Consider the following 24,072-nt stretch of genomic DNA (forward strand, 5'->3'; position numbering starts at 1 on the left):
CCGGACGCGCAGGCCCAGCGGCCACGGCCCACGGGCCCAGCCGCTCCGCAGCATGTGGGATCCTCCCAGACCGGGGCACGAACCCGCATCCCCTGCATCGGCAGACAGACTTCCAACCACTGCGCCACCAGGGAAGCCCCGATCACTACCAATTTTTAAAAGATTCAAAGGCTCTTAAGTTAGAAAGTCATAACTGCTTTAAGAAATTGTTTTTAAAAATCCAAATGTACTATCATCTGTTGAGTAGTACAATACAGACTTAGTTTACATTTTCTTAATCCATTAAATGGCATCTGTCACCTTATAATGAGACCTTACTGTTCTCTAATGAGAAACATTAAATTATTTACTATTTAGCTCTTAGGAGAATCACTCAAAGTATACATTCAGCTTTTAATAACATTAACATACATGGGAAAAAAAAAAAGATCCATTTCCCTAACTACCATCAGTAGCCAGTTAACTGCTGGATCTTCTAAAACCAGAGACAGGTATTCTTAAGAGTCAAGATCCTTCAGACCTCTGCACTAATATACCTCAGTGTATAGACTACATTTAACTTCCTTAACAGGAGGTGAGATCCTTTCACATGTAGGGATACGTATGCTGGCATACTTCTGCAATCCTGCCTTGTAGGTGCAGACACAAGCCCTGTAGCTCGTGGCTTGGGCTATACCTGCTGTGTTTGTCAGTTCTTCCTTTAGTTCAATGTCCTTCTGACTGTGAAATATGGTGTCCAAACTGAAATGAAGCAAATATTTAACACAGAAACTATTCTGATGTAAAAAAAAGAATGGCAACACAAACACCAAATAACCCTTTGAGGCTTAACTCATTCAACAGTAAGTAATTGTTTAAGAGCGGGTTACATGTCAGGCACTGTGCTCAGTCAGGGCTGAGGACATGAAAGTGAGCAGGACAGTCACAGCTGCACAGACTGAGCTCTCCGTAGACTACAATTTGAGTCTCTATGTGCCCATCCCTAAGCAAGGTGCTATAAAATTTACAAAAAGAGATGGCTCTTTCTCTAAGATGCTTGTAGTTGGCTGGAAAGAAAATGTGAAAAGAACAGTGAACAGTGTAAGACAAACCAGTAATACCTCCTTGATCCACTATCACTGGGAAACTATGTGTTCCACCTAAGTGAATTTCTGAGATAACTGAAGGTTTTCAAATATCCTAGAATTTTAATAAACCAAGTTCTATTCACTGCTCTGCCACTTAGATGTCAGATGGCAGATCACTTAACCACTTTCACACTCATTTTCCTCATGTGTAAAAGAGGGAATATTGGCAACCCAAGGACCATCAACGGATCATTGGATTGACAAGATGTGGTACACACACAGACACACACACACACACACAGGAATATTACTCAGCCATAAAAAAGAATGAGATATTGCCATCTGCAGCAACATGGATGGACCTATAGCATATTATGCCTAGCAAAATAAGCCAGACAGAGAAACACAAATACTGTATGATGTCACTTATATGTGGAATCTAAAAACAAAACAAAACAAAAAGAATGTATATGCAAGACAGAAACAGACTCACAGATATAGAAAACAAACTTGTGGTTACCAAAGGAGAGAGGGAAGTGGGGAGGGACAAATAGGGGTATGGGATTAACAAACTATTATATATAAAACAGATAAGCAACAAGGATATACTGTATAGCACAGGGAATTATAGCCACTATCTTGTAATAACCTATAATAGAGTATAAACTGCAAAAATACTGAATCACGATGGTGTACACCTGAAACTAATACAATACTGTAAATCAGCTATACTTCGATAGAAAAAAATATTGCTGCAAAGGTCAAATGAGATGAGTAAAAAAAGTACTTTGCCAGTTACAAATTTCTATGCAAATGTTGAACACTTAGAAACATTTGTAATTTTAATTGTAACAGTTCTAAAGTAAACTATATACTTTTTTGCCTTCTTAGAGTTAAGAATATAATCTTCTGAGTCAACATGATAAGCATCAGCTATTGTACAGGCACAACGGTAACTTAGAAACCACACACGCGCTGAAACTGAGTAGAATGATTTTCTCCTGCTCTGTTGTGCTCTTTGAGTTGCCATCTGCTTTTCAGTTTTTCCATCTCCTTTGCTGTCTGACTGATGTCCGCCACTCTAAAGCCACCCACTGGACTGTATATACTGTCCATCTTTCACTCTCCTCTCATTCCTAAGGCTTATTCTTATTTACTACCTCAACTAGTTTATGAGATGGAAAACCACCCCCCCCAGATTTGGATTGTATCTAAACCAAAGAAAAGACACTTCAAGAAAGAAGCAATCTTAAGGGTCAAGGGTTGAAATATGAGTTTTTTTAAGTATCCAATGAGCATGGTCACTGAAGTAATTATGACCTCATCTGCTTTGTTAAAAGCACAGTTAATGTCCTATTTATCTAAATAATTCAATCTTCATATTTGACCGGAAAAAATATTGGGAATATTCACATTTAAATATGGTTAGGTTGAATCTATCACACCATTTTTCTCTGGTCCTCTCAAAGTTTCAGACACCCAGTTCATACTGCAGACAGCAATGTCAAGTTAGCACGTGCCCAGGATAAACCATTATAAACTTATGCACAAGTATTTTTCAAATCAAGTGTCTCACCTCAAAAAAACTTCATAGTACGCTAAAAGCTAAAAATGAACGTGAAAGTCAACACAAACAACAGAAACATTAGCAGCACACAGCATCAACAATTTTAAGCCCATTCTGCATAATTAATTACTTCAAGGAACTTGAAGGCAAAGATACATCACGAACAATACGCATTAGAAAAACTGAAGATTTAAACTTATAATCTCACCCTTGAAGTTTCTGGACTAGAAAATGGAGAACACTCCCAGGAATTATTTTCCTTCTCAAAGGAATCTTCTTCTTGGAATGCAAATTTCTGCTTAAGTGCATGGGATATTAAAGACACTGGATCCCAAGGTGAGTCTTGTCTTTTCCTTTTATGAATGGGTCTGCCCCCAGGGGACCTTTAAAAAAAAATGGAATAAATTAAAACTTTGTGTAATTTAAGTTCCTTATTGACAAACACAGCAGAAATATAAGCATAATATATTACAATCTTCAAGAGATTGGAATGTTTTGCCTTGTAAAAAAAAACAAATCTGGAGGGCACAATGGATTAGTAATCAGAAAGCTGAGAGCCCATGTGAGGCTCTACCACAATCCGTTGTAACCTGGGATTTATCAAATATCATCTTTATTTTTTATTTTCTAATTTTCCAGTCGGTAGAAAAATTTAAAGAAATATTTAAGAGCTTTTAAAAGGACTATGGAGTTCAAGAAAAGAAAAACATCAGGCTAACTGTTCATTCATTCATTCAATCTTAATGCCCCCTATTTTACCAGGTTCTATGTTACGCTTCAGGGGTAGAGCAGTATCCTACTTCCACACACTCTGGTGGCAGGACAGTGTTACACCAAAACAAGTAAGCAAGAACATTTTGGACAGCAATTATCCAGTGCTGTGGATAAAATAAAAGAGGGAAATGTGATAGTGGCTAGGTTGAAAGCACTTTCAATGAGATGATGAGGAAAAGCCTCTTAAAGGAGGTGACATTCTCTTTAAGGAAATGACAAGCAGTCAATTTTAGTGTAAACATCCAGTGGATGCATCGCAAGGAGGTTGGCACCTGTGAGAAAAGAAAAAAGAAAAACAGGTATAGCTGGAGTGCAGTTAAGTAAGATGGGAAGTAGGACGTGAGGTCAGAGAGATAAGGGCTGAATCCTAGAGAGACTTCCAAGCCACAGCAAGGTGTCAAGATTTCATTCTAAGCGCAATGGAAAACCACCACAGGATTTTAAGCAGCGGAATGGTATGATCTGACTTCAATTTTTAAAGGTCACTCTGGTTACTATATGAAGAACAGATAAGGAGGCAAGAATGAAAAGAGAGACCAGGTTGGAGGCAACTGCAAAAGTCCAAGCTATATAAGATAGTGGCAAGGGGCTTCCCTGGTGGCACGGTGGTTGAGAGTCCGCCTGCCGATGCAGGGGACACGGGTTCGTGCCCCGGTCCAGGAGGATCCCACATGACGCAGAGCGGCTGGGTCCATGAGCCATGGCCACTGAGCCTGCACATCCAGAGCCTGTGCTCCGCAACGGGAGAGGCCACAACAGTGAGAGGCCCACGTACCGCAAAAAAAAGATAGTGGCAGGACTTCCCTGGTGGTCCAGTGGTTAAGACTTCGCCTTCCAATGCACGGGGTGTGGGTTCAGTCCCTGGTCGGGGAGCTAAAATCCCACATGCCTCCTGGCCAATACACCAAAATATAAAACAGAAGCAATATTGTAACAAATTCAATAAAGACTTAAAAAAAGAAAGGTCCACATCAAAAATAAAAAAAAAAAGATAGTGGCTTAGATTGAAAGGTGGCAGTGAGGACCACTGAGGGTACATAAATTTGAGCTGTATGCTGACAGAAAGGATGTGGGATAGAAAGGAAATGAAAAAACAGGATGATTTCCAGATGTCTGGACTGAGGGTGATATTGTTGCCATTTGCTGAGAAGCAAAAGACTTGGGGGAAGAACAAGTTTTCAAGGTAGAGGACGGAACAGGTAGGAAGGAAGAGTTCTGTTTTGGACATGTGAAGCATGAGGTACCTGTGAGACAGGCAAATGAAGATGTGAAGTAGGCATGGGGCTCAGAGGAGAGGTCAGGGCTAGAAAAATAAATGTGGGCATCATTAGCATTTAGCTGGTATCTAAAGCCTAGGACTAGATGAGATCACCCAAGGAAACAATGTGGGTGGAGAGAAGAATGGGGCTGAGGGCTGAGCCTTGAACATGCCAACATTCAGAGACCAGGTCCAGAAGAAAGAATCAGCAAAGAAATAAGAGGTGGACAATGAGGTAAGAGGAAAACCAAGCATGATTTCCTCAAGGCCAAGTGAAGAAAGTGTTCCAAGGAGGTGGAAACTGAGGACTGTATCAAACACTGCTGAGAGGTCAAGTAAGAAGAGCAATGAGAATTGACCACTGACTGGATTTAGCAACATGGAGTCACTGGAGACCTTGAAAGAACAGTTTTCAATGGAGTGATGGGAACAGACACCATATTACAGTGACTAGAAGGCAGTGAGAAATGGAAACAAACTATAAACAACACCAAGAATTTATACCAGACAGGGAACAGAGAAACTATAATAGCTGAGGGTATACATGTTTTGAAGATGGGAAATGCTCAAGTGTGAAGAGAAGAATAAAGATGGAAAATTTGATTGTGCAGAAGACAGAAGAGAGAATTTTAAGTGAAATGCTTAGAGAGAAGGGGAACCAGTGACTAAGGGGAGAGCAATGGACATGATCAAGGATGCTTCATTTGCAATAACAAAATGGAAGGCAGAGAACATGGGGAGTAAATTTGTAAATGTAAAGATGTGGGAAGTCTCGTCGGATTTAGCAGTAATGTATGAAACAAGATCAGTTGTTAGAAAAATGAGAGAATAGAGGGGTGGAGGGTGGAGTCTACTGGCGTTTCAGTCATTTCTCCAGTGATGGTAACAGCCACAGAGTCATCATTTTACACTGACTGTGCCCGACGATACCAGTAAGAGATCTAGTTGGGACTAAATGGGTACGTACAACCGTAAGATTTTTCTATGTACTAGCTGCCTCATACAAGGATCAATCATAACCTCATTGATAATGAAATGACTTATCTGTCCTAACACTATTACACAGAAAATACATTTATTTTCTCAGCAAAACTTCATTGAGGAATTTCCAGGTGAACATGGCAGATCTCTGTGAAAGCCTACTAAAATGACAGCAAAGAAATGAAAAAGATGTACACCCACAAAGACAAAGAGATTACGAGAGGAGAGAGTAGATAAGAATTGCAACAAAATGTTGAAAGCTGGAAAGCTGATGACAGTGAAGAGAATGGGAGGTAAGCTGCCTTCCTGAAAACAGACGGATTGAGGAAAAGTCCACATATGGAATGATATGCTCCTCCCTTGCCCTTTCCCCACTCAACTCTCAAACTACCTAGCTTGCACCACCTGTGAAATCCCCAACTCTTCTGACCAAGGAGAATGAAGAACTTTCTAGAAAAACTCTCTAGTCCCAAAGAAAAGACATACAGCTACTGAAATATGGGATCTGGCTAACAAAATGGCAAGGTTCTCTCCTCAGTCACTAAATTGTGAAGCCCACCAGCTGGCAATCCCACCTCACACAAAGAAACTTCAATCAGCTTTTCCGTACCTCACTTTTAAATATAAATGCATAGCTGCAAATCACCAGATACTTAAATAAGGCTCCAAAACTATAAATGGAGACCAAAATCAATAAGAGGAAAAAGGAACTCAGGAAAAATGAACATAATTCAAGAGCAGAAGAAAACTAAGAATAAAACTGTAGTTAATATTTTCAGTAGCATAAGACACACAAAAGCAAGAAGACATAAAAAAGGAGCACTCAAAGAAAAAGAAATGGGTCTCACAAATTAAAAATATGATGATGGGGGAAATTCCCTGGCAGTTCAGTGGTTAGAACTCCACACTTTCACTGCCGAGGGCTTGGTTCAATCCCTGGTCAGGGAACTAGAATCTCACAAGCTGCACAGTTCCCCACACCCCACCCACACCCCCAAAAAACAAGTGATGACAGGAAAAACAATAGAAGAGTTAGAATTTTCTCAAAAAGTACAATAAAAAAAAGCAAAGAGAAGAAAACAGTAAAGGAAAGATAAGGCAAATAATTCTGGCATTCAAACTTCTAATAGGCTTTCCAAGAAAAGAGAACAGAAGGAAAGAATAGAAGAAAATTATCAGAGAAATGTTATAAGAAATTTCCAAAAATAAAGGACATAAAACTCTAAACTGATTGAGTTCAATCAATAAGTGAACTCAGCATAAGGAACTTAAAAAGAAGTAAATGCTCAGCACAAGAAACTTAAAAAGAAATCTCCAGGGCACATCACCATGAAATTTAAGAACACCAGGACCAAAGAGAAGATCTTAAATGCTTCAAGAATGAAGAAACAGGGGCTTCCCTGGTGGCGCAGTGGTCGAGAGTCCACCTGCTGATGCAGGGGACACGGGTTCGTGCCCCAGTCTGGGAATATCCCACATGCTGCGGAGCAGCTGGGCCCATAAGCCATGGCCACTGAGCCTGTGCGTCCGAAGTCTGTGCTCCGCAATGGGAGAGGCCACAACAGTGAGAGGCCTGCATACTGCAAGAAAAAAAAAAAAATGAAGAAACAGGTTTCATACATGGCATCAGGAATCAAAACGACATTAACCTCTCAACAAGAACACTGAGAGCTAGAAACCGATGGAAAAATGTCTTCAAAATTCTGAGGAAAAATGATTTTCTGTCAATTATATACCCAGCCAAACTAGCAATTAAGTGTGAGAATAAAAGAAAAAGAAATTCAGATATACAAGGTCTTAAATCTACCTTTCATGCACTCCTCAGGAAGCTGCAGGAAGAAGATATGACACCCAGGAAATGGGTGATGCGACACAGGACAAAGAGAATGCCCATGATGACGAAGGAAATTCTTAGGATGACAATGTAGGAAGTTTAGAGCAACAGGTGAGATTAGAACAGGACAGAGGGCTCCGTGAGGGGATTTCCGGGGTGGGGGGGATTCAAGGAGGCAATTATTAATTTCAATAAAAAATAAAATTAGTAACAAAAAAAATGTAGTCATAGTATATGAAATGGCTTACCTGTGAATGTTTACTGTTATAGTAAGGATATAAATTCTGAACACGGATTTAAGGAAAGACTGTGACTTAACCATATCGGGAAGATGTAATAAGAAGTGTGTGTGCACGTGTGTTAGGGGGTGGAATGTCTAAGAGAACGTATTCCAGATTTTTAACAATTGCAAGTAAATATAACTAAAATATCAAGAAATAGCAAAAATAGTACGTTGTTTCAAAAATATGGAGATAGGACACTAGAACAAAGAGTCACAAAAAACTGAAAATGATTCTCTCTCGAGGGGTATTTGGGGTAAAGAGGAATCAGAGAAGACTTATATATGTTTACTTTGATAAATATAATAATTTCTTTAAACACCATTGATAAAATTTGGGTTCATTTCTCAAATTATGACAACATACCTTTCAATAGCACGTAGCTTAACCTTATTCACATCCTTCAGAACATCCAACATGTTTGGAACATCTTTATGGTTTTTTGAATGATGACTAAAATTGGTTTTCCTAGTATCTGGGTGCTGTTTTTTCACTTCAGTTGCTGAATTATCTGATGCACAAATATTATTAGAGGCTGTTTGCACGAGAGGAGAACATGGAGGCCGTAGAGAAGAAACCTGAGGAGGCGGTGGTGGAGGAGGAGGAGAAGGAAACACTGAACTTGAAAACGAATCTGGTTCGACACTCAGTTGAGTAGTCCCTGATGATGGCATGTGTCCCAAACCACTAGGTCTGTCGTTCTTCAAGTCCAAGGAGCCTAAAGAAAATGTGGTCTGTTGAAAAACCATGCAAAATTTTCTCCAATGTAACACGTAACACTAATTAGAATCAAAACAGGAACAATTCTGTAATGCTACTAAAATAATGATACTGTGGCCAGGAAGGTGAAGCAATCCCATCTGCTTAGTAATTTCTGAAAGAGTCAAGCAAACAGTAAATTCATTTTTAATCCAATTAGGATTCTCTGTGTAGGGGAAGGGGGAGAATGCACTTTAAAGAGAAAATTAAAAGTGCTTTTTTCACATACAATCTGAATTTCATCCTCTATTTACAAAAGCTAAAACACGATCAACAACTTGTGGCTAGAAACATGCAAACTGATATATTCACTCTAATGATGACATTGTAGAAACACCCAGGCATATATTTTCTAGGCAGGAGCCTACGACGGGTACCAAATACTTAACTTTTTCACAACAGATCTGCTCCTAAAATCATGTGTAACACGACTGCTTTTAAAAAAGTGTATATATCATACCTCATTTATTACCCAGTAGTATATATAATATTTAATATAAATTATAAATATACAATACTATATAAGTATTATGTTATACACAAATTATATATATGTTTATATGGATGTTTTTATATACATACAGATAGTGTGTGTGTATGTATATTATTTAAAGCAAGTCACATCTCTAAAAATTTTAAAAAGAATCATCTGGAAAACAGTATTCACCTAGATTTGGTGGAAGTATAGCAGCAATAACTTCAAACTACAAATATATATATATGAAGCCTCAAATCTATACTCTTGTCTCAAATTAATGCATCCCTCCGCTTAAATGTCCAACACTTTTCTACGGAGTTAGAAAAGCTTACAGTCAGCCCTCCATATCCTCAGGCTCTACATATGCAGATTCAACCAACCGCAGATCAAAAATATGAATTAAAAAAAAAAAAACTCCAGAAAAGTTCCAAAAAGCAAAACTTGATCCTCCATGCACTGACAACCATTTACAAAGCATTTCCATTATATTTATAACTACTTGCATTTTATTAGGTATTATAAGTAATCTAGAGATGATTTAAAGTATATGGGAGGATGGACGATGTGTATAGGTTATATGTAAATATGCCATTTTATATAAGGGACTTAAGCATCCTAAGATTTTGGTGTCCACAGGGGTCCTAGAACCAACACCCCACGGATGCCAAGGGACAACTGTACTTAGAAAACAGGCTTTTAAATACAAAACTACAATCTTGGGCAGCATAGCTAGCTCTTCTTTAAACCAAAGCCATCCCTGTCACTACAAATGCATCTTAATTTATTCTCAATAAACATCAGAGGTAACACATATATACACCCAACATCGTTTCATATTTAATTTCATTCATAAGATACATTAGCAGCAAACATTCTTTTCTTACTCAGAACCACACTGACTGAAATACTAAATGAGTATCATCCAACTGAAATAAAAATCCAGCGTTACTCACCAGAATTTGTACTGTTTCTCAGTTCTTGCCTTCCCACAATTGCAGCAATCTGAGAGCGAAGAAAAGCTAGCTCATCTTCAAGGGCAGCTATTTTTTTAATTGCAGCTTCACTTTCAGGCCAATCACTTTTTGTTGGTTTGTTATGCCTTAGAGCAGGTGTCAATGGATCTTCAACTAGTTGCAAAGGATGGAAAGAAGCAATTTTCTCCCCTTCTTCATTTTTCCATATACTATTTCTGTAGGTGGAAGGAAAAAATGGAAAGAGAGAGAGAAGGAGGAAGAAAAATTTTCTAGAAATAAATTCTTTCAGTTAAAGAATAAAGATACCAAAACAAAACCAGAATAGCTCTCTTTACCCTATAATGGTCTCTAGACTCACTGAGGACAAACAACATCTTATGTAACTTTATATTCTCAGTACCCAGAACAAATGCTGACTTTAATAGGTGACCAATAAGCGGTCAGTGAATGAAGGAACACATCTTGCTTACAGACTGTAAACCAAAAATAATGATCCTATCTATTAACTTCAAACACAGTACAAATTGATTTATTTAGAAATAAAGTTAATTTATTTAGAAATTCTACATATTCGGAATATAAGGTCCTACAGGATTCCTTGTTATGTTGGGGTAAGTTTACCGTATTCTAATTTTTTGAAAATTTATAAACCAATTTGATATAGAATAAATTTAGCCAGTTTTTCTGAATAACTGACCCTTTTGTACTTCAGCCTGTATCTGAATACACTAACAGCTAAGTTAGTATTACCAAGCAGTAAAACATCCAAATGTTGAAATATATTTAACATCATTGCCTGGTAAACAGTAAACACTATATAAGTTTTGGCTAAATATATAAAATAAATATAGTATTTAGTATAGGAAAAAGCTTTCTCCAAAAATGAACATGGTGATTTTTATATCCTTTTAATATCATTCCTTCCTAGGCCTGGGGTGAGGATTAAATGTGCATTAAGAAAGACTAGCTAGGGGCTTCCCTGGCGGCACAGTGGTTAAGAATCTGCCTGCCAGTGCAGGGGACATGGGTTTGAACACTGGTCTGAGAAGATCCCACATGCCGCGGAGCAACTAAGCCCGTGTGCCACAACTACCAAGTCTGCACTCTAGAGCCCATGAGCCACAACTACTGAGCCCACACACCACATCTACTGAAGCCCACATACTCTAGAGCCCGTGCTCCACAACAAGAGAAGCCACTGCAATGAGAAGCCCTCACACCACAACGAAGAGTAGTCCCAGCTCACTGCAACTAGAGAAATCCCGCGCACAGCAACGAAGACCCAACACAGCCAAAAATAATAAATAAAAATAAAATACATTAAAAAAAAAAGAAAAAACTGGCTAAAAATGAGAAAACACCAGTCATCCCTATTAGGAAGACACTAGCAGGACACAGCGCAGTACAGAGGTAGACAAATAAAAAGGCTCGATCAGTCGGAACATACTTCACCATGTGGAAGAATTCAGATTATAGCCCACACCCCACTTTCCAAGATAAGTAGAAAAATTACCGAAATCTGAGATAACTGGCTTCTTCATCATTCGTCACATACAAAACGTCAGCAAAAGATGGGACTACAGATCCACAGTTAGCTGGGTCCACAGAGTTCAAGAGTGGGATCAGCTAAAGGAAAAAAGAAAGTCAGGGAGTCGGGGAAAGACACATGCCCGTGGAAACTATTTGTGTAAATTAAAAATCCACAAGAGTGCAAAGGAAAAAGGATATGCAATAGAAAAACACACACCTATTAGCGAGAAAAAAAACTGAGGAAAATAATTATTCTAAAGTCTACACATGTGGCAATATTCTCTTCCTTAGTGAATGTCATCCAACATAAAACACAAACTAGAAGAATGAAATAAGCTACTCAGGGGTTGCTTCGCATCTGCCAATCTTTGGATATAATTACTTAAAAAAATAAAGACAAAGACACACGTGAAATGACTTGTTTCCAGGATAAACTAAAGGTTTTTTGGCTTGCAGGAAACATTTCTTCTTTTGTTCTACCCTATGTCCCTAGGAGTACCTGGGATAATTTTACACATGGTACTTAAACAATGCATGTTGACTGACTTACCTCAAAATTAGGCCTGGGACAAGGTTCTAAAGGAAGAATTTTCCCAATAATACGAACAATACTCCGAGCTGATCCATAGTCTTTATTTTCCCAAATCTGCAAAACCTATTTAAACATAAAGCATTGTTTAAAAAGTAGTACCCTATTGAGCATGTTTGTATTGATATTATTTATGGAAAAAATGTAAAATATGCAATAACATTTATTTTTAAAAAGAAAATATAGAATGGCATACTTCTAAAGTATTTTCTTCAAAGAATTAAACTTTATTCATATCTGTCTTTAAAAACGTGGGAAGCAGGGGGATGGGAGTTAACATATACAGATTCCAGGAAGAAAGATCTTTTGAGAAAGCACCACAAATTCATTCTGTTTTATTTCTGATAATGGCCAAATATCTTGGGGAACTTTATTCAGAAAAATTGTCTCCCCTCCTCCCAACTAAAAATCCCATCTTTGGGCCCAATGAAAAATGGACAATTTCAATTTTTCAAGCAGTGAAGTAATATAGAGTATATTCATGTAATTTCCTTTAAAGGAGGAATAAAAAGGGGAATAAATGAAGCAGGCCCTAAACAGTTTAAGGATGCTTTACTTACTGTTGTACTGGCACAAAGAGACATATAGATCAATGGAGCACAACAGAGAGCCCAGAAACAAACCCACACATGTGCAGTCAATTAATCTACAACAAAGGAGGCAAGAATACACGATGGAGAAAAGCAAGTGGTGTTGGGAAAGCTGCACAGTTACATGAAAATCAATGAAGTTAGAACACTCCCTCACACCATACGCAAAAATAAACTCAAAATGGTTTGAAGACCTAAATGTAAGACATGACACCATAAAACTAGAAGAGAACATAGGCAAAACATTCTCAGACATAAATTGTAGCAATATTTCCTTAAATCAGTCTCCTAAGGCAAAAGAAATAAAAGCAAATATAAACAAATGGGACCTAATTAAACTTAAACGCTTTTGCACAGCAAAGGAAACCATCAATAAAATGAAAAAACCTACAGAATAGGAGAAAGTATCTGCAAACTATGCAACTGACAAATGGATAATCTCCAAAATATACAAACAGCTCATACAACTCAATATCAAAATAACAAACAATCCAATCAAAAAATGGGCAGAAGACCTAAATAGACATTTCTGCAAAGACATACAGATGGCCACCAGGTACAAGAAAAGATGCTCAACAGCCCTAACTATTAGGGAAATGCAAATCAAAACAACGAGGTATCACCTCATGTGGGTCAGAATGACTATCATCAAAAAGTCCACAAATAATAAATACTGGAGAGGGTGTGGGGAAAAGGGAACCCTCCTACACTGATGGTGGGAATGTAAATTGGTGCAGCCACTATGGAGAACAGCATGGAGGTTCCTTAAAAAAATACAAGTAGAGTTATCATATGATCCAGCAATATCCCACTCCTGGGGAAAACTCTAATTCAAAAAGATACATGCACCCCAATGTCCACAGCAGCACTATTTACAATAGTCAAGACATGGAAACAACCCAAGTGCCCATCAATAGATGACTGGTTGAAGATGATGTGGCAGATATAGATATAGATGTAGATATACATACATACATACATACACACATACATACACACAATGGAATATTACTCAGCCATAAAAAAGAATAAAATATTGCCATTTGCAGCAACATGGATGGACCTAGAGAATATCATACTAAGTGAAATAAGTCAGACAGAGAAAGACAAATATTATCATTTATATGGGGACTCTAAATAATACTACAAATGAATCTATAAACAAAACAGAGAAAGAGACTCACAGACGTAGAAAACAAACTTATGGCTGCCAAAGGGGAAAGGGAAGGGGGGGTTATATTAGGAGTATGAGACTAACAGATACAAACTACTGTGTGTAAGACAGAAAAGCAACAAGAATCTACTGCATAGCACAGGGAACTATATCAGTATCTTGTAATAACCTATAATGGACAATAATCTGAAATATTATATAACTGATCACTTTGCTGTACAGCTAAAACTACACAATAGTGTAAATCAGCTATATTTCAATTTTTAAAAAGAGAAAAAAAAGAATGCTTTACTTACAGTGGAATACATTTTCTAGTAGTCAGTTCTTAAGATAACAGAAATGAAATGTGCTTCTATAACTCAAATAATAACTTTGTTCTTTAGCTTGGAGTTTCCCCTATTAATGTAAACTATTCCCACAGGAAACCTCCCCCAAAATATGACATAACGTTTGTTCTTTTGGAAGTGATTTCAACACAAAGGAGGCATTTTCTCTCTTCAAAAAGCATTAAAAATTGGACTTTTCATTTTTCCTGAGATCCCATAAGGAAAACGAAGTTTATTATAAGCCACAGATACAGAGGTAGCATCCTATCAGCATCCTCATGGAAACATCCCGTAAGCAGATGGATACACAGTTCTAGAACTTAGGAGACAATCTGCATTAGAAAGATGGATTTGGGAATCATCAGCATACAGAATACATGACAGGTAAAAATCGAAGCCATAGGACTAGTTGAGAAAAACTGGGGCTAGAGAGAATGATTTGAAAGTCATCAGCTCATAGAATCTTCTGCACAAAGTCATGCCATTCCTCTGCTTTTAAATGGCAAGGGTTCTGAATTTATCTGATCATATCCAAGCACCCGGCTCTAACCATTAAATACTGATTCCATCAGGCAGCCTCACAACCTTCCATCAATTCTGCCAGCTCAGTTGCCATAACATACTCCATGAATTGCGTATTCATTCTCCAATCACTCTCAAAGGTCCTCTGCCACTTAGCCCTATTCTATCTATCCAACTTAATTTCCCACTATCCATTAACAAGAACACATGCTCTTTTGGGTTAAGCAGTTTTCCTTCAGATTGATGGCCTCTCTCAATTTCTTTTCACAAACTTTTCAAAAGAAGGATGCTGATGCCACTTCCCTTCCTCAATCATTCTTCAAACTACTACAGTTCAGCTGCCACTCTCCACCTACAGAAATCCCTAAAGGCATCAATAATCTACTGATAAGCAAATCTTCAACAATCACTCAGTCTTTGTTGTCTTTAAATCTCTCCAATTCTGAAATTCAAAATGCTTCAATAACATCCAGTGACATCCTCCATTACATGTCATCAAAGTCAAATATCAAAAGAATGTCGATCACTCCAAATCTGAATCTCTTTTCTTTCCTACATTCCAGAACCATATACCCAATTATCTGCAGGACCTTTGTATTTATATATTCCAACAGCACATATGACTTATCTCCCTACTCAAAGTAGTTTCACGTATGGAATTGTCCATTTATATTAATGGCTCCATCATTTTTCAACTTTTGTTTAAAACATTTTAATTATCCTTGTCTATTCTAATTCACAACACCAAACAGCAACAATTTGCCCATTTTCTGTAAGCCCCCCTATTATTTTTGTGTCTCTCTTATATTCAGTCCTGTATTACAGTTATCTCTATACGTTTCTTATATCTCATATTATATTTTAAGCATCATGAATACAAGAACCATGTACTGCTACTCTGCATCACCTACAGAAACAAGCATATTGTGTTAGATGTCATAGCTACTCAGTAAGTAGACAAAATTTGATTTGCTTATGCTTCTCGCACCTAAGCCAACCTCTCTCCTTAATATTTATTCTGAATTTGCTGAGCTATAACTTGCCATTCTATATCCAAGTATCAAACTTAAATTACCTTAAATAAAGCCACTAGATATTTTTTAAATATTTTATCTATGAAGGTCATGTCTATCTTTTGCTTCGGTTGTATCTTTCGTTGGCATTTGACCTATCAAATAAATGGGTTCCTGATAATCTTATCCCTTTTTTAACTCAAACTATCAAAGCTATACTAAAGGAAACTCGCCTTTGTTACACCTATAGAGAAGTAACAATTTTGCCTTGAGTGTTGACATATAAATCATTTCTAAAATAAGACCTCAAACAAATACAACAGGTTCATTCAAATCCATTAAAAGATATTTACCTGGTTTACAGGAACACCAAAATATTCCAGCATCTCTCTTAAGATACTCAATATGAATGACATTGATGAGGCAAATACAGAAGCAAATTTAAGGAAACATTGTTTCTTGATACCTTAAGGGAAAAAAAATTAGAAAACATTATTCTTGATAAATAACTGCCGCACAAAATTGTATTAAATAATTGGAAAACTCCTTTGGTTACACATTACACCATCAACTAATCTCTCTGGCCAGCATTATTTTAATGAGAGGAGAGAAAAAGAGGAACGGGGGAATGGGGAAGGGTTGGTAAAAGAAACTTCAATTTATCAGTTAAGTTGCATTAAAAATTCATAGGATTTTTTTGAGCCTCTGAAGGGACCTGGTTAATAAATATCAATCAGCGAAATTGGAAACTTAGCAGGGAAGCCTTCAGGTTAGTTGCAACAGCGATGCGCCCTCTCTCCGAAAGCTTTGGGCTGAGACTCTTAGAAGGGATGAGTTCAACCCATCCTTGAAAGCAGTCAGGGGGCCGACTCAAGGCTTTGACAAAAGGAACGGTAGCTCTTCCTCACTAACGTATCGGAGTACCACCCACCTCCTTGCTTATTTTCAAGAATATGAACCCCAGATAGGCGACGTGACTTAGTCACCTAACTACTAAATAACAAGCCGAGACTAGCGCCCAGTCACATCACTCGCTTTGGCCCCAAGCTCCCTCGGCGTCTCTCCTAACCCAGCATGGTCGCCTGGCTTACCTTCCTCCGAAGCCCAGCCTCTCGGCAATCACGGGAACTTCAAGCAGTCGTTAAGGAACCTTGCCGCGGAATCCGCAGAGGACTAGGCCCGGCGTGCACTCGTCCTGGTCCGGGAGCGCTCAGACGTCCACACGTGTCCGCCCGTGCGCCTCGGCTTGCCTGCCACGGGCGGTGACGACGCCTCCACTGGCCCAGGGCTTGGCCCTGTAGCCCCTCACTCGGCCGGGGCAACTCAGCTGGAAGCGCGGCCCTCCGCCCGTGCGCCACCGAACCTGTTCCTTGCCTCCACAATGGGCTCACCATTTCCGGGTCTAAACCCGCGACTAAACTTAAACTCCGCGGGCCATGACCCGTGCCCGACCTCATTGGACAAGGCTGAAGATCGTTGCTTGTGACTGGTTACGTAATGACGTCAGGTTACTTACGGTTATTTAGACTGGCTACTGAGTGTCTTCCTCCTTCAAGAGGGCGGGCCTTCAGCGAGGCAGCCAATAGAAGCCTAAAGGCACAGGTGGGCGGGGCAGGCAGCGCAGGGACGATGACGCATGCTCAAGACTCGCCTTTGGGTTTCCCGGGTGCTCCCATAATACCGGTGTCTACAGCCCAGAGTATGGAGCCATTATGGCCCTTGGATCAGGCCCACGATCCGGAGTTCGTGCCCCACACAGATCTTCGCAGGCAAAGTGTGTCATCCTCTACATACAGACCCGAAGTGGGGCCGCTCTCCCAAGTCCGCTTGCCGTGGAATGTCGCGATTTGTTTAATAATTCATTCGTCTATTCAGCAAACATCTATTTTATGCTTATGCGACTAGCAGATGCTAAACGCTGTCATCGAGGAATCTGCAGCATTGCAGTACTTACAATGTTCGTTCATGAAACGCTCCAGGTTATCCAGGCTGCCAATGCTGATCTGGCCTAGCCTACGATGGTAAAGTGACCACCAAGTCCTGGCAGGTGATATCCCAATTTTCAATTCTGATCTGAGGTTACTGGCTTCATAAGAAACAACAGCTACTGGGCTTCCGTGGTGGCGCAGTGGTTAAGAATCCGCCTGCCAACACAGGAGACACGGGTTCGGTCTCACATGCCGCAGAGCAGCTAAGCCCGTGTGCCACAACTACTGAGCCCACGTGCCACAACTACTGAAGCCTATGCGCCTAGAGCCTATGCTCTGCAACAAGCCACAGCAATAAGCCCACGCACCACAACGAAGAGTAGCCTCCACTAGCCGCAACTAGAGAAAATCCCACGTGCAGCAACGAAAACCCAATGCAGCCAAGAATAAATAAAATTATTAAAAAAAAAAACAGCTATTGCTTCTAGCATTTCAGTGAGAAATGCATTGGAGTGACATATAATTTAGGATCAACTGTGTCTGCTGCTGAGCAACACTGTCAAAAACTGGGAGAATTGGGGCTTCCCTGGTGGCGCAGTGGTTGAGAGTCCGCCTGCCGATGCAGGGGACACGGGTTCGTGCCCCGGTCTGGGAAGATCCCACATGCCGCGGAGCGGCTGGGCCCGTGAGCCATGGCCGCTGAGCCTGCGCGTCCGGAGCCTGTGCTCCGCACCGGGAGAGGCCACAACAGTGAGAGGCCTGCGTACAGCAAAAGAAAAAAAAAAAAAAGGGAGAATTTTTCAAGTAATTTCTGTGTGTCCATAACATTTATTCATTAAACTAACATTGAATGTACTATGTCCCAGGCATCATTCTAAAGCACAGGGAATGTAATGAGCAAGGCAGCTGAGGTCCTTGCCCTCCTGGAGCTTACATTCTAGTAGAAACCTCAGAGACGATTCCTCTGAGCAATATATATAAAGAGCATCTCTCTCCACGATTTATTTTTCCTTATAGCACTTATACCGTGTATATTTATGCTCCACCTACTGCCAAACAAAACTCCAGAATAGGAAATTTGTTTTGACCCATGCTGTATCTCCAGCGCTTTAGAAGACTGCCTGGTATATTTGATGGGCGTTCAATAAAATGGTTGGATAAATTATTTGAGTATTTGTTGAATAAAATAATTGGATATGGAATGAGAGAAAACAGACACCAAGAATGATTTGAAACGAAGAAACCGGCAGAACAACAGTGATTATAGTGACAGGCCCAGTAGTCTAGGCTAGATAAGGATTAAAGGAGCAGGAGAGGGGTGCTGGACAAATGTAAAAGAATGCAAATGGATCAGCGACCCTACATAGCATTTTCTCAAGTTCCTTGTCCTTCCCTTTTGCCTTCATAAATAATGATCTTATAACCTTCTCCCTTTCCAATCTGATATCAAACAGCACACAATAGGTGCAAAAGGAGAATATCCCTTGAGAGCATGAGAAGGGAAACCAGTGGTACTAAAGCCTCCTTCAGGGTGCATTATTATTATTATTAGTGTGTGTGTGTGTGTGTGTGTGCGCGCGCGTGTGTGCGCGTGTGTGGTATGCGGGCCTCTCACTGTTGTGGCCTCTCCCGTTGCGGAGCACAGGCTCCGTACGCGCAGGCTCAGCGGCCATGGCCCACGGGCCCAGCCGTTCCTGGACCGGGGCACGAACCCGTGTCCCCTGCATCGGCAGGCGGACTCTCAACCACTGCGCCACCAGGGAAGCCCCAGGGTGCATTATTAATAGAGCTCAATATTCAACTTTGATTTAGGTAACAACACGGTGGGCCCAGGTCAAATGCTACATCTCCATGAATGCTTTGCTGACAATTTCCCTCTAAAATTAATTCTCCAGTGATCCTTCCTCCATTTTGTTTACTAAAGCATTCATACATACCACATCTTGACAACCTTTTACGATTTGACATTAATATTTTTCTATTACTTTTAAGTGAAATTACTTCCGTGAACTTTTAGAATGATGCAGAATTTCAGTAAATCTTTTCTACCTTTTCTGTCATTTTTGTGTTCAAATATTTGATGGCATGCTTTCTAAGATTTTCCTGGCTGTGTTCCCCTCCCACAGTTGAATCTAGGCCCTCTCAATCCACCGTGTCTACCCTGCGAATTAGGATTCCACTTTCAGTTCTTTCTCCTCAGTGTGGGGTCCCGTCCTTAAAAGGAGTCTTGCCTTGACAGGTCCATTTTGAGAGTTCACTGAGGTAAAGTATCCCAGTCTCTCTAATCCTTACTGTGGGTACCTTGTGCTCACTATTGGAGAGGAAAAACTCCGTTTTAGTAGGCTCACTTGAGATTCTCCTTTTCAAGCCTGTCAGATGCTACCCCAATTCTTAACTCCTACTCACATAGAAATCAGTACCAGGCAGGTTGGTGTTTTGTCCCCATCCCGATATTTGTGGGTTCGTGGGAAAAGCTTGTAACCTAGTTTAATTGTAAATGCTGTCCAAAAATAACTGGTTTTGTTATCTAGATGTATTTTTTCCATTTTCCCAGAACCATTAATAATACATTATAGTTAATTATCACACTATGTACTGGATCCCCGAGACCAATAATTTATTCACTTTACAGCCAATGCTAGGCATACTTTCCCAGTGAACAAATGGAGGCTGAGGGCTGGCTTGAACAGAGGCTAGAAAGATGTGTACTCAATCTTGCCAACTGCCCAGTTGAAACCCCATTAGCCTCTGACACAAGGCTAAGTTTTAGGTGATTAGGAGTACTCGAATTACTATAATTATCTTAATGGGGCAGGATACAATGTAACATTCTAACAAGTAGGCAATAGCCTCTCCAACCTTAACCATAGGATGTCATGAAAAGGTGATATCCAGATTGGGATGCACATGCCCAGCCCAGAAAGTTCACTTAGTTTTACATTTCAAAAAAAATAATACTTAGGGCCTTTTTCCTTCTGTTCTGCTACCTATGCTTGAAACCTCTCAGAGGCAGTAGTAATGCAGTACACTTAAACCAACCAGCACTATTTAAAAGATTACATACTTCTTAAAGGTGCATTAAAACTTTACAATTGTTTATTCAAAACTTTTAAGTATTAGTTGACATTAATTAGGACCAAGATTTTCCTTGATATTAAAACCATGTTTCAAACTAAACTGTCCTGAAAATCTCTGCTTTTTGTATTGACAATAAAAATGACGAAGTAACGTAAAACACAGTTGAGAACTACTACCTATGTATCTATACCTACTATATATCTATAAATTGCTATTTACCTGTGATATATTAAAATTACAAAATCTAAGTTAAATAAGTCTAAATGCAGGAATTATTTTATTTGAACCTTTAAATAACATATAAAAGCCTAGGTTATTGCAGTGTTTGAATCCAAAGGTCTTATGTGTTTATTGGCTACTTATACTATTTTTGAACAAAAATATTTAGACCTCTCTAAAAGCATAAAGGTGAATGGCAGCTTGATTTTTCTGGTTCCATTAGTTTTAGAAAATCCATATGACTTAATAGATTCTATACTGTTTTCTGATACAATCGTATGTCCACAGAGATATGCCTTGACTTTCTCAAACACTTAAAAAGAGTTGATTAAAACCTAGAACACAGAAAACATAGTTAAAGGATGTCCTGGTTTTACTCTGCTTCTGGATCATCCAGACAGTCCAGTTAAACATCTTTACTCCTAATACTTCCATTTAGTCCTTTTCATTTTTTAGCAATAATCATAATTTTCAAAACTCTCATGGTCTGAGTAACAGGAAAAAGAAAAAAAAACTCTACTCCATAAAAATTCCAAATAACTTATATTGTCTTACAGTAGCAAATAATTTGCTACTGTAAGACAGTCATCAAAATATTTAGCATATTTCAAAAAAGAATACGGCATAAGTCTTAAATATTGAAGTTCATTCCTATCACACTGAAAACTGTAGCAATAATACAGCATTTCTTTTTAATTATCACAGGTAATTTCAGTTGATAACACACAGTTTAATAAAGCAAGCACCTGAGAGTAAAATGTAGTTAAGTAGTTCAGACAGCTAGAAAAAAGTTCAGCTTCAGGTAGCCCAGTATTCCTGCTAGGGAGATATCCAGATTCTCCATACTTCTATAAGCAGAAAACTATGATATTCACAAGCTGCCTACTCCTTTAATTTTACTTTTGATTGAAGTATAGTTGACTTACAATGTTGTATTTATTTCAGGTATACAGAAAAATAATAATTTATATTCTTTTCCCTTATAGGTTATTACAAAATATTGAGCATACTTCCCTGTGCTACAGTAGGTCCTTGTTGGTTATCTATTTTGTATCTGCTAATCCCAAGCTCCTAATTTATCCCTCCCCCACCCTTTCCCCTCTGGTAACCATAAATTTGTTTTCTATGTCTGTGGTTCTATTTGTGTATTTAAGTTCATTTGTATTTTTTTTTAAGATTCTACATATAAGCAATATCATATGATTCCTAGGTCCATCCATGTTGCTGCAAATGGCATTATTTCATTTTTTTATGGCTGAAATATTCCATTGTGCATATATATCACATCTTCTTTATCCATACCTCTGTCGATGGACATTTAGGTTGCTTCCATGTCTTGGCTATTGTAAACAGTGATGCTATGAACACTGGGGTGCATGTATCTTTCAGAATGGTTTGCTCCATATATATGCCCAGGAGTGGGAGTGCAGGGTCACATGGTAAGTCTATTTTTAGTTTTTCAAGGAGCCTCCATATTGTTCTCTGCAGTAGCTGCACCAATTTACATTTACATTCCCACCGTGTAAATGCGTTACTTCTTCTCCACACCCTCTCCAGCATTTATTATTACTAGACTTCTTGATAACAACCATTCTGACCCACATGAAGTGGTAACTCATAGTTTTGATTTGCATTTCTCTAATAATCAGCCATGTTGAGCATCTTGCCATGTGCCTTTTGGCCATCAACATTTAGGTCTTCTGCTCATTTTTCCTTTGGGTTGTTTTTTTGATATTGAGCTGTATGAGCTGCTTGTATATTTTGGAGATTATTATTAGTTGGCTTATACCAATCAAATCTCTTGTTGGTCGCATTGTCTGCAAATATTTTCTCCCATTCTGTAGGGGTTTTGTTTTGTTTGTGGTTTCCTTGCTGTGCAAAAGCTTTTAAGTTTAATTAGGTCCCACTTGTTTATTTTTATTTCTATTACTATAGGAGATGGATCCAAAAAGATATTGCTGTGATTTATGTCAATGCCTACTCTTTTTAAATATCTGGTTATCAAAATTAATTCACTGAGTCAACAAAAGTCTATATATCTATGATTTTAATCCACTGGCTCTGGTTCTGCCCTCCAAATATGGAACATGTTAAAATGATGAGGCTAGGCAAAGTGATATCAAATGCTCTTCCTGGTCCTATGTGATCCGAATTTTACTGTATTTCCTCTTCTAAGGGACAGCCCTTTAAGTACTTGAAGACTGCTATCAAGGACTCATCCAGGTCATCACTTTTCTATAGTAAATGTACCTTTTCCAATTATTCATATGACAATATTTCAGACCTCAAGCTTCTGGCTCTCCTTCCTTTAAATATACTAAATGTTTTCCCTTAAAATCACAGTACTCCAAAACAACACACAAGAGGTAACTTGAGCCGTGTATAAAAAGATTAAGGTTCCAACTCTTCTATTCATAGCAATCTGAACTCTCTCCAGTTCAGCTCATTTTTAAGGTGGCTTAGATTGACTTAAGTTTTAGCAGGAGCCGTTAACTGACTCATACCAATCAAATTTCTATATATCCACACGCAGTTAACATGCTTTCTTTTATACACTCAAGGAGCATTTATTGCATACCTATGGTATGTATGTCTTACACAATACACAATGCTAAGTACTAAACATTTATTCTAGCAAAGCATGACACATACACAGAATGAGCTGCCAGCCTAAAGGAATGAGGACAAGAGGAACTTTTAGGATTTTTGGTAGGGTGTAAGATTTTAGGATAGGTAAGTGAACAAGGAGTGGGATAAGGCAAAAGGAAAAAAAAAAAAGCTGCTCACAGGAAATTCCTATAGTTCATCCTAAGATTTAGGCAACGAGAAGTCATCGAAGAATTTTTAGCTTAAAAAAGACAACTTCCAGTTGAAAAACATCCCACAGATGGCAATTAAAAGGTCAACAGAAGACTATACTGCAGCAACTGGGGCAAATGATGAGCATCTTTACCACAGTTATCACAGGGGTGAAAAACAGCCAACACGTTGATTTTGAAAGTTGAGTATCACCAAATGAAGGCATAAAAAAATAACTGTATACTGACATTAACCAGTTAAATTCTGTATTGTAAGTATCTTTTTATGTCTACATTTGGTGATACTCAATCTTTCAAAAATATTCCAAGTG

General features: G+C 38.8%; 1 protein-coding gene across 1 annotated transcript; it reads right to left on the minus strand.

Annotated features, from left to right (window-relative positions):
- Nucleotides 1-551: 551 nt before the first annotated feature.
- Nucleotides 552-16,938, minus strand: MTFR2 (mitochondrial fission regulator 2). Its single transcript, XM_030853393.2, has 8 exons — nucleotides 16,809-16,938; nucleotides 16,071-16,183; nucleotides 12,054-12,158; nucleotides 11,487-11,599; nucleotides 9,953-10,188; nucleotides 8,129-8,480; nucleotides 2,843-3,017; nucleotides 552-741 (listed from the first exon to the last, which is right to left on the minus strand). Exons 2-8 carry the CDS (start codon nucleotides 16,131-16,133, stop codon nucleotides 706-708), a joined length of 1,080 nt encoding a protein of 359 aa, XP_030709253.2. The 5' UTR covers nucleotides 16,134-16,183; nucleotides 16,809-16,938; the 3' UTR covers nucleotides 552-705.
- Between the last annotated feature and the right edge of the window lie 7,134 nt (nucleotides 16,939-24,072).

Source organism: Globicephala melas, chromosome 14, assembly GCF_963455315.2.
Source record: "Globicephala melas chromosome 14, mGloMel1.2, whole genome shotgun sequence".
Lineage (NCBI taxonomy): Eukaryota > Metazoa > Chordata > Mammalia > Artiodactyla > Delphinidae > Globicephala > Globicephala melas.